This window comes from Malaclemys terrapin, chromosome 11 (assembly GCF_027887155.1).
Source record: "Malaclemys terrapin pileata isolate rMalTer1 chromosome 11, rMalTer1.hap1, whole genome shotgun sequence".
Lineage (NCBI taxonomy): Eukaryota > Metazoa > Chordata > Testudines > Emydidae > Malaclemys > Malaclemys terrapin.
This window is the reverse complement of record NC_071515.1, coordinates 35683805-35695860: the sequence shown is the minus strand read 5'-3', so window position 1 is coordinate 35695860 and position 12056 is coordinate 35683805. Positions and strand designations below refer to the sequence as shown.

The 12056-nt window shown below is 41.3% G+C and overlaps 1 protein-coding gene across 5 annotated transcripts in view; it reads right to left on the bottom strand.

The window, feature by feature from the left end:
- The window catches only part of ZNF385B (zinc finger protein 385B), a 298061-nt gene that overhangs the window by 76951 nt on the left and 209054 nt on the right, over positions 1 to 12056 (bottom strand). For all 5 annotated transcript variants that reach the window (XM_054044716.1, XM_054044713.1, XM_054044717.1 and 2 more), the window contains one exon: positions 11635 to 11777. In XM_054044716.1, coding sequence (XP_053900691.1) covers positions 11635 to 11724 — 90 coding nt within the window. In that variant the 5' untranslated portion in view covers positions 11725 to 11777. The remainder of the gene's footprint in view (positions 1 to 11634; positions 11778 to 12056) is intronic.

Genomic DNA, 12056 nt, shown 5'->3' with positions numbered 1-12056 from the left:
GAAATCTCATATTGCTACCTTCTTTGCGTTTTGTCAAATCTGCAGTGAAAGTGTTCTTAAAACGAATATGTGCTGGGTCATCATCTGAGACTGCTATACCATGAAATATATCCAAAATGTGGGTAAAACAGAGCAGGCGACATACAATTCTCCCCACAAGGAGTACAGTCACAAATTTAATTGATGCATTATTCTTTAACGAGCATCATCAGCATGGAAGCATGTCCTCTGGAATGGTGGCCAAAGCATGAAGGGGCACACGAGTGTTTAGCATATCTGGCATGTAAATACCTTGCAATGCCAGCTACAAAAGTGCCATGTGAACGCCTGTTCTCACTTTCAGGTGACATTGTAAATAAGAAACAGGCAGCAGTAGCTCCTGTCAATGTAAACAAACTTGTTTTTCTTAGCGACTGGCAGAATAAGAAGTAGGACTGAGCGGACTTGTAGGCTCTAAAGTTTTACACTGTTTTTGAGTGCAGTTATGTAACCAAAAAAAAAAAAATCTGCATTTGTAAGTTACACTTTCACGATAAAGAGACTGCACTTCAGTACTTGTATGAGGTTAATTGAAAAATACTATTTCTTTTCAATATCATTTTTACAGTGCATATATTTGTAATCAAAAATAATAATATAAAGTGAGCACTGTGCACTTTGTATTTTGTGTTGTAATTGAAATCAATATTGAAAATGTAGAAAAACATCCAAAAATATTTAATACATTTTAATTGGTATTCTATTGTTATAAATGCGATTAACTCAAAAAAAGTAATCGTGATTAATTGCATGAGTTAACTGTGATTAATTGACAGCCCTAGAAACAATATACTCACTAGAGCACATTTTTATTATAGCCATGTTGCAAATCCCAAATATAGAGATGAAAGGCAGACCAGAGCTGAGTCTGCCATTGGTATACCAGTTGATAACTGTCATCCACTCCTTGTAATCAACTAAGGGAGCAATGTGTTTTCTTGACTTAAAAATCAACAGCCTTTTGATCAGAAAAAACACATTAACCAATATCCTTTGAAGAACTTCTGGTAAAAGTAAAATGTGGAAGGGAATCAATGAAGGATTTCTTCATGATTAATCAGATCTAACCTGAAACTTAAAGAAAGAATAGGTCTTGCACATGAATTGAGAAGATAAGGACAAAAGTCTCAATAGAAAAGTAAAAGCTTCTCCTTACCAGCTGCAATTTGTGTGCGACTATAACAGGGTCAGCACCCGCCTCACAAGCGCCACCTCCTGGTTGATGTGAGCCTGCCTCACAAGAATATGGAAATCTGGGATCTACTAGGGGCTCTCCTGCCTCACAAGAGCACCCCGCATTCTGGTCAGGTGTAAGCCTGTTATTTCTTAGTTCTTGGTTGGAACAGGGTGGCACTTGCCTCTTGCAAGTGCCCCTCTGGCTGATAGTTTCTTCAGCAGATCTTCAGTGACCGGAGCTGTCTGCAGGTGGAACAAAAACAAACCCCTTCCAGGGTATACAGTCTTTACATTGCCGCCAAGGCTTGCTCCCTAGAGACACTGCTCTCTTGTAACAGTCCAACAGGGATCCATCATGGTACCCTCAGTTGTGTGTCCCCTTTTCAGCAGCCCTAAATGGGCTCAGTCTTTAACCAGACCAGCAGGGCCCATCATGGTACCCTCACTTGGTCTGGCTAGGCTCTTGACTCAGTCTTTGCTCAGCCCCACAGCTAGCCCAGAGCTCCTTCTTAGCCCCCCTAGTCTTCAGCAGCCCTCAATGGACACAGTCCTGCCTGCACTGAGCTGTCCATGGTCGTGCTGCTCTTCCAGCCATCCAAGCACCCGATATTTCCTCTTCTAGCTCCAGACAGCAACTGACTGCTCTGCTTCTGCTGCTGCTTTTTATATGGCCCTTCTGGCCCCGGATTGGCCACACCAGCAGCTCCTCTGATTGGCTGTTTCCCATGCAGCCACTCTGGCCCACCTGGAGGACTTCTCCTCCACTCTTTTCTGGGACAGGGTCAGGCAGAGCCATGAGGCCTTCAGCAGGGGACCTCCAGACCTAGTCCACACTGTCACAGTGACCTTCACTGTCAACCTCCCGTAGATTATACATTGTACTCACCCAGTTTGAAAAAGTGTCAGGAGCCTGGATTACCGGGTGCAATATTCTGGCAGAATAAAAATTCGTTCCTGGCTATTTGCATGGAAGAATACACCATAGCTCTGAGTAAGGGTTGGGTAAAGCCACTAGTATAAAACCAGCATGGATGTGAAGAGAATTTTTTAAGACTTCTTTTTCTATTAGATGGACACACATTGAGAATTTAGATTTTTCTAAGAGCCTACTGTACAAGAGTTATCACAGAAACTAACGTGGTGCTGCATATGCGGCCATCTTGTTCTAGGCTATATTTTGCTAATATGAGCTGCGAGAAGAGTTGTTTTTCTCATACTGTATTTGCAAAACATTCTTCAATGTTCTAATACCTAAAATATTTATAGCTAACAAACTTCTCTTTTTAAATAGCTTTCTTGTTTCTCTAAAAAAGCTCGTATCTCTAATAAAAGGAAAGCACTTCCAATAAGAAAGATTTCTTAGCTTTTCCCTGTGCTGACCTATAAAAGAAATGAACTGCTAAAGTGTCAAAGAAATTGGTTTCAAACATTTTGCAATAATACATAGAAAAGGTTAAGAAACAGATTTTCTGAGGACTTAATGTGGCCTTTTATTTGCACTTAGAGCAAGTGACAAAATTCTTGCATACACATAGCATTTTATATGAAATTAGGTAGACAGCTAATTGCTTGATTTGTGCACAAAATTAGAAGTAGTTTTTGAAAATTTGTATCTCAAACCTCAAGTCTAGGCATTAGACTAGAAAAAAGTTGTCTAATCTGTCTTTTCTAAGAGAAAGACATTCAGCTGATTCCCTACTTGTAGGTATGGTCCCCTCTTGATAATTGGTCAAAGATTGCTAGAAGGGCCTACCCATTAACTTCCAGAACTATTGAAACATTTAAACAATTACACACATATAGGGAGATTTCCCTCTAAATATAGTTCAAATTAGGTTAGCTAGGATCTTTCTTGCATTGGCAACAAAATGGATTAGAAGCCTTTAGAGAGTTCCCCCCCCCCCCCAACTTCTAGAGTCTATGACCTAACAAAGAGTAGCTCTCTAAAGAGAGTCCTAATAGGAGTTTGCCAACCCATGTGTGTATGTATATTTACAAGAGGTGCAAGTTTCAACACCTATAGTTATGATTGTCCAGCAGTTCCTGTTATAAGACCCTGTTTTCAGTTGATAATAATTTTGTAAGACTTTAATTGTTTGTCCTGGAATTTTCTTTGTCAGGTGTGTGCCTCAGGCTGAATTCTTTTAGAAAGCTTCAGCAAAAATTATTCAACTATTTCCAAGAACAAGATTAGGAGAAAACAGTTTGTTTTGCCCATGTTAGCAAATTGGTTGTAAGTATTTTGCTGCAATGCATGGACTTGAAATTTGGCAGGGAGATCACCCTGGTGTCAGGGATATGCCTTTTGCTGTGCCCAAGAAAAACTGCCCAAATTTGGCTCTTGAAAAAAATCTCAGTTCTTACATGCTCAGTAGAGACTTGTTAGTTTTGCTGCTAAATTCTTTGAAGAGTATTTGTAGTAAGCAAACTCCAGCTCCTACATGCTGAGTAGGACTTTCCCTGCAATTGTTACTCTAAGCTCCTGTTGTGCTCAACTGAAAACAGGGAGACTGTCTTTCATGTGTCTAACCTGCTGGCATCTAAGCTGTGACCAGAAGGAGGAAGTAGCTTGACTTAGCATACAGAAAAGCGAGGACATAGGGACAGAGGTTGCAGAAGCCCGAGGACAGGAAGAAGCACATAGGGACGGGGAGAATAGGAGCAAGGGAGGTTGGGGGCAAATGGGAGGGGAGGTGGACAGAGACAAACTTACTGCAGGACAGTGGCAGAAAAGCACATCTCCTTACGGAACCTGGAATTGAATCTAGGAGTCCTGAGTCTATACTTCCCTTTGCTGTCAGCAAATAGCTGTGAAACCCATTGGCAAAGTGTCTGGTTCACATAAAACATAACAGCCTGATCTCCATTCACTAATTTTAACTGTGTTCCAGCATCGCCAACTCTCATGATTTTATTGCAAGTCTTCCAATATTTGGTGTTTTTTGTAAAGCCCCAACTCTTGGAGTCGGATAGAATCTCAGCTTTCATTTCCCCCCTCCCCCCATTTCTATCCCTCTTAATTTTGGATAAAATTGGGGAAAGGTAAACCCTAATGGCACAAAAACCAGGAGGCAAATAGAAAGTCCAAAACTGTACTATTTTGTTGTCTCTTGATTTTTGGGACCCAACTAGTGATTTTTTTAACCCTGTGGTTGACAATGTTGCTATTCTGTCTTCTTGCCTATTGATTTGTTTTGTGGTAAATTACTATGTGGCAATCAGGGACTGCTGCTGCCCTCTGCATTGGCTGTACTTAGTGCAATAGTGTGGCTGTGTGCGTGAGGAGAGGATACATGAAAGCTGAGATGTTAAAGCCCCAGGCCTCGGAGACATGAAGAAAAATACTAAATAATGGGAGACTTGCAATAAAATCCTGACAGCTGGCAATGCTGGAACACACACTAATACACTCTGGACTTGCTGCTGAGAGCCACAGGAGCTACACGCTCATTGTTACCCAGCATCACTCCCTCTTTTTGGGTTGCACTGGTATGTTACAATCCCTTCCCCAAGTAAGTGTGGAAGCATGGCAGCAGCATGCCTGGGGAAGCTTCCTGATGCAGCTCACCATTGGTTCCCAGGCAGCTTATAAACTCTTTATTATGGTTTTCCTTGCGGGCACGTTGTGGGGAGCTTGTTTAATTAGCTGCTGGTAGATAGGGCTTTGGGGGCAGCTCTTCCCAGGCACACACTGATCTCTGGGGTAGTATGCCGGGGAGCGGGGGAGCAGTCAGCCCAGCACTTCAGATAAGGGAGGCTCAAAGCAGCTGGGCAGGTTACGTAGTGCAGATAGAAAGAAGGGAGGATGCACTGGCCTACTCTTCTCTTATGGGAACTGGAGGAGGCTGCTGTTGTTCCAGTGCTGTTCATGTTCCCTACGGTGCTGCTACTGCTGAACTCCTGCTCCAGAGCATGTTCTGGAACTGTAGCAGACATCCTCATCTTCCCCACCCCATTTCTTAAGTAGCTGCAATTCAGCCCCTGTTGGGGAAAGGACAGGCTTCTCCTGCTGCAGCAGAGCCCTGTCATCTGAGTGCACCTGTAAGCAGACACTTGCAAGTCTGAGGCTACATCTACACTACGGGGGGGGGTCGATTTAAGATACGCAAATTCAGCTACGTGAATAGCGTAGCTGAATTCGACGTATCGCAGCCGACTTACCCCGCTGTGAGGACGGCGGCAAAATCGACTTCTGCGGCTTCCCGTCGACGGCGCTTACTCCCACCTCCGCTGGTGGAGTAAGAGCGTCGATTCGGGGATCGATTGTCGCGTCCCGATGGGACGTGATAAATCAATCCCCGAGAGGTCGATTTCTACCCACCGATTCAGGCGGGTAGTGTAGTCCCAGCCTCAGTGGGAGAGGGAGCTCACTGGGAGCTGTCCTGCTAGGCTCCCATCTTGAATCTGCTCATCACAGGACTCCCTACAGGAGAACAAATCTGATCCACAGGGGAGAAAAGAAGGCAAAGGAGGAGCAGAAAACAAAAATATAAGGAACAAAAAACTGAAAAGGAGAAACAGGAAGAGCAATGAACTCTCCTGGATATAGTCGTGTGTGACGAAGTGAGGTTTTCCTCTTGTTAGGTTGTATGTGGGCGTATGTGAATCTTACTGTTTTGCATGAATACTGTGTGCCTCAGTTTCCCAGTTTCTTGCACCAGTGCCTAGGTGGTGGGGATAAGGGTGTGTGACTTTTGCTGAGACTCTCGGCGGTCTGTGAGGCTGTTCCAGCTGCCTGCATGTAAGCTATGGATGGTGCCCTTCGTAACCTGAGTACCAGGAGGAGGATGCAACCAGGTGACACGTTGCCCAGGAAAGCGACACAAAGACTGGAGGAGGAGCAATGGGCGTGTCGGAGGCGAGGCAGCAGGGTCAAGTTTAGTCTGCTTTGAGGGACTCAAGGAGGTGAGGAGTCCAGGGCGTGTGGGCCGGGGTTCCCCCAAGATGGACTTGGCTGAAAGTCACTGATTTCTGTGCTAACAAGTTCTGTTCTACTCTGTGTTCCTGTCGACTAATAAACCTTCTGTTTCACACACTGGCTGAAAGGTACGCCTGACTGCGGAGTTGAGTTGCAGGGCTGTTTGGCTTTCCCAGGAGTTTGCCCAGGCAAACTCATTGCAGGAAACGCACGGTGTGAAAAGGGATGCTGAATGCTCCGAGGTCAGATGCAGGAAGGCCGAAGCTGTGTAAGCTTCTTGCCCTGGAGACAGCGGGCTCAGAGAGAGGAGGCATGCAACACCAGAGTCCTGACTGGCTTCATACAGAGCAGTTCCAGAACATCGGCCTGGTGACTCCATGACATGTCTGGAGTGAGTGGCCCTGAGCTGCCTGCCCAGGACTAGAGCAGAGGCAGCGGCTTCTGACAGTAAGTTATCAGGCAGCTATTCCCTCCCATCAACCTGGCTCACCTGGACTGACAGCTCTGGATGCCTCTGTCCAGTTTGTGAGAGGGGACCCATATATGAGTACAGAATCAGCCTATGTGCCCTGCTTGAAGAATAGGCATTGCAACAATAACTAGACCACGGTACCCTCCGAGTTCTCCAAAACGTAAAGGTGCGAGTTGGCATTTAGAAATCAATCAGGATCTAGTTAGATGTGGAATATTTCACTAATATGAAAGCTGTCACTGAGATTATAATGCTTGATTATCCCCGAAGCCAAGGCAAACTCAGAAGGAAAGCATATGAATTGCTGATTATTTTCTATTATGATACTCAGAAACTGTTTGGTATTGCTTTTACACAGTAACAGAATGACAATTCGCTTGTATTATTTTGAAGAAATTTACATCATGGAGTGCTGCTCTCTTCCAAAATCCACTCTTCTGAGGAGATAGAAACCTTCTAGTCTTTTGGAAAACATACATCTCTCATTGTAGATGGCACTGCGAGCAACAAGGTAGGCTACTCAACACTTTCTAATAAAAGATCCTATTTTCAATTCCTTGTCACTAGAGCTGGTTGAGAACTCTGACTGAAAATTCACTTCCTGCAAAATCAAATTTTTTTGTGGTAAAACTGCAATTTCCAAGATCGGAATTTTATTGTATAACTGAAATTCTATTTCCCAGCTAGTTATAACCTTGTGCATATGCATTGTGCTACACTTTTTGCTACCCGATCACAAAACTATTTTTTCTGCAAGACCACAGCCTCATTCAGTACACAGAATGGATGGTGATCAGGCAATTAATCATAGCTGGGTGCTGAAAGAGGCTGTTGTCTGTAGGATCCTTGCCTTATTTGTTGCAGGAGTTAGAAGTTGTGTGGTGAATGACCTAGTGATTATATAAGACTGTATCATAATGCATATTCATAAGGGGCCAAATTAAGGTTGCACAGGCATCCTTAATTATGACATTTCCTAACTTTTGAGTGCTTGTCTTTGCAACCTTAATGTTTTTATCTTAGTGATTTTTTTAAATGTAATAATACATTTCCTTCAGAGATAACTTCAGCTGACATGCTTGTAGGTGATGGGTGATCTACCCTATTGTTTTAACAGTAGATGTCTAAAAATATACTTGTCTAGAATCAATTACTTAACCAATTTTGGAAGGTTTTAATGATTTCTAAACATACAATTTTTTGCAGGCTAAAAATAAACTCAGAGTAATAAGCACATTTTGTACAGTATGTTACCTGTAAATTGGGTATACAACTCATAAAATGCCATATCTTACATACAAAGGGCTAGAGGATCCAGCCCAAGTTGTACATATAGGGTTCTGCTATGGATGAGTCAGAGCTGTGCAGTACAGGGAAGATCAGTAGCTGAGCAAAGGTCTTTTAAGTCATTATTTCTATTCAGTAGGAGGGCAAACAATATCTGAAGGCTGACTGGGGAAGCACACTTGAGGTGACAGTTGCTACACTTCTGTTAAAGGGGTACTCTGCAATCAAGGTCCAGTTCCTGGCAGGGCCATGCCTACTCTGACACTTTCCATGCACTTTCCATGCACTTTTCCCGGACACGCATTTGCTGGCCTTGTTAGTGCTGTTTGCATTGGCTAGCTTCCCCCTTAGCACCCTGAACAGCAACAACCAAACGAAGGCTCCTCCTTACATAAATAATCATAGGAGGGGGATCCGTCCATTTTGTCCCCCATCTACTGCACCCACATAGGGAGGCAGCAATTTGATTTAAATTACATTTTAAATATAAGGCCAATGGTGGGCTGAATTTACCCCCTCGTAGATAGAATATATGAGTAATTAAAATCCAGAACCACCACATATTCTAAAACTTCTTATTGAGCCACACAAACAATTCAGTCAGGAAAATAAACACACTTTAAAAAAAAAAATCAAATCAGTGCAGAAAATGTATATTACACTTAAAAATAACCCATGCAAGCAGAGAAACAACTAATCAGAAAACAGCATATTTTAGCAAACGAAGTGAGAATACTTATATTACATCTGTAGTATCACAGATGTTTTCAGTATTAAAAACTGTCAAGATTAACTATTTACAAAAGAGTCTAACCTCGTTTTATATATACTTCCATAAATAAAGGAGAGAATTCTTCCGGAAATACCATGCTCTTCAGGAAATAACGTGCTCTCTCAGGGATGTTCCTTTTAAGACATTTTCCATTTACTACCATTTATCATCATTCTATTTTCTTGCCCTGATACTTGCTGCATCATCAAATGTAAAGCAGAAGTTCTTTTCTTGTTGAGTCATTACAATTAACAAGCCAGAAATCGTCTCCACCTATGTCAAGTTTTAGAAAACATTTAGTGAACTGGCAGTTCAATACAAACAGACAAGTATATCCCATGATGTTTCATTTTCAGGAGTTCTTTTCCAACCCTCAAAAAGGTATGAAGACATAAATGAAGACCCTGATCCAGCCTTTGTATCTATCCCATCAAAGTTAATTGGACTTCACAGTGGTTAATGCTAATTCGTTGTGAGATCAGGGCCTAAATTTCTTTTAATTACTCTCATGGGTGAAATCTGTAGGTTTCTAGGCCTGGAAACTCACAAGGTCCTACAATATCTAATGCATACTGTTAATCCATGATGTGCTATTGGCACTTGGGAAGGTGATGCAAAGCCCTTTTAATTGTATGGCTTCCTTCAGGCCCAGACATAGGTGACTTAGATCTTGCATACATTATGTATTCATTTGGGTTCCCTTTTGTCTACCTAAATTTTGCAATGTTTGAGAGTGGTCAGATTTCACATACACCCCCTCACCCACCCCGCACTATGCACCATTTGCTCAGGCTTACGATGATAGAGAAAAACAACAGGGTTTGGTCCTAAAGCCATCACTCATATTATCATGATGTAAAATATATATTTGCAGTGCATATGTTTAGTTAATAAGAATGAATACAAGACAGTCAGGGATCATTGTGTCCATTAGCAGATGACAAAGCCCATCATAAAAGGCTATTAAGAAAAATAAATAATGGGGGAGGAGGGGCAAATTCTTGTGAATTAAAAAGGGAGTAAAAGTAAACTACTGCTTCTCAGAGAATGGAGGTTAAAATGTGGTGTGTCTGTGACATGTACCAGTGCTATTTAATATAGTTATCAGTGATTTCAAGGGAGAAAGACAGCAAGTAGTTGAAGTTTGCTGCTATTTGGTTACTAAATACCACAGAATTGTGAGTGTCTCCAGGTGAGTTTAAACACTGGATGGGGGACGAGGCAGATGGAAGTTAGCTTGGGTAAGTGTAAAGAAATATGTGTAGGCAAAAACAGTCAACATGTCCAGTTAGACTGGCCTCCAGATACTACTGCAATTTAAATGGTCAATAATAATGGTAATAAATAATGCATACTGATAGGCTTGATATTTGCAGGATCCTCAGAGAAAAAGTTCAGTTAAAGAGTCTGGCTAACGTGCAGCAGCATTAAACAAAGAAAAACAAATAAGATGCTTAAGTATCTTAGAACAGAACTTATCGCAATGATTGTATATTGGAGAATGGTATGCCCTCATTTGCACTACCATTTTTGGTTTTGGCTCCCTCACACCTTAAGCACATCTGGAATGCTTTTTTGCATATGCACACATACATCTTGTGTGTATTTTCCAATGAATACATTAATATTCAAAATGTCTTATAATGGTCTTTGAAAGAAGTTGCTGGTATGCTACTCCATAATCACCCTCCAGCACTATGTACCACAACACAAGACCTCTCTGCAGAATATATTTACAAGTCATGAGGAAAAATCCTCTTGTTGTTTTCACGTCATACGGAAGATAAGTTTGCAGAAGGAAACATTTGGCAGTGGTTCAAATAAGCACTGTCTGGTGGTGCCGATAATGCAATTTTTTTCTGACTACAGTGACAACTATGATGCTATACAATTCACGTAATCCTTATGTATGAACAAACTATATTTACTGACTGGACAGAATTTATTCACACCTGAACCATTCTCCTTTCTGTCGCTATTAACTTGTTATTTACACACTGATTCCCTGAGGAATTATCTGAACATGGAAAAAAACCAAGCTCAGCAAACATACAAAATATTAATTTTAAGTTGTATGCAATAAGCATCTGAGAATAATTTAATGAACTGTAAAGGATATTAACAATAGGGATTTTAATAATATTTAGAATCTATTATGGGGCAATTAAGGAAGTAAGAGCAATTAAAACTAAAGATTAGACTGTAAAAAAATTTTTTTACTCAAAAAAAATGTGGACAGCAGCTTTGTCAATGATTTAACTGTATGTTGCAGTAATTTTACTGCAAATGCATTGCGAAAATAGAGGTGCAATTCTTCAGAAGAAAAACACAGTAAACAGAAAATGAATCAAAAGTAAATATGAGTTAATGAGAAATTGTTTTTCACCTTGGCTGATTAAACATCAATTTCAGTTTCACTTCTCTTCATTTAGTGATAGGCCAGATATTCAATTAGTGAAAGTCTGAGTAACTCCATTGGTTACAATGGTTTTAGGCTGATTTGTATCAGTTGAAGGCTTGCCTATTATCTTTAATATGAAAATGATTTTTTTTCCAAAATCATCTTCTGTCTTTCTATTTCATAGTATATGCATGCATGTCCACGTGCACACACTCACACAAGACCACTACTGCTTGCTAACTGTACATTGTGTTGTTTTTACATGCCAACCACATCCCCCAAAAGTAAATAGTTTGTATTTGTTGGAACCTCGACAGTAACCATGCATCAGGAACCATGCTACAGGATGTGCTAAAAGGGAAGGTATATACAAATGAATACTGAATTTCATTCTGTCACTGTTCCATATGTCAGAAATTAGCTATCACAAGAGTTGAAAAGGGTTATCTAATGTTTGATGTAACCAATACATAGTGTTGTAAGACAGGCTTCATGTACTGATTATTAGAGTCTGCAGAGAAAGCATAGACTGAGGAGGGGGCTAATAACATGAACACAAATTTACTTACCGTGTTAAAATTTGGGAAGAGTCCAACAGCAGAACTACTGTCCACAGGAAAGGACATAAAGGGCTTGATATCCAGTGAAGGCTGCATCATCAGAGTCGGTGTGCGCACAAGGGCAGGAAGTGTAGTAGTATGGCATGTACTGCCTGCCAAGAACAAACCAAAAACAGGAATTCATCACTCCCTCTTAGACTAAAATGCCCTTTCTTTATGCACATACACTCTGTAAAGATAGAGAAATATCACCTCTGGCTAACAACCTGTAAGAAATAAACATGACACACATTTGATAAAGTGGGTCAGTAGGAGTTAATACAATTAAAACATGCCTACTTCTTCACCATCTAGATGAGGCAGAACGCTTCCCCATGCCCATAGCTGCTCAGATTCTGAAGAGGAGACATATGGTGCATAAATCACATTGG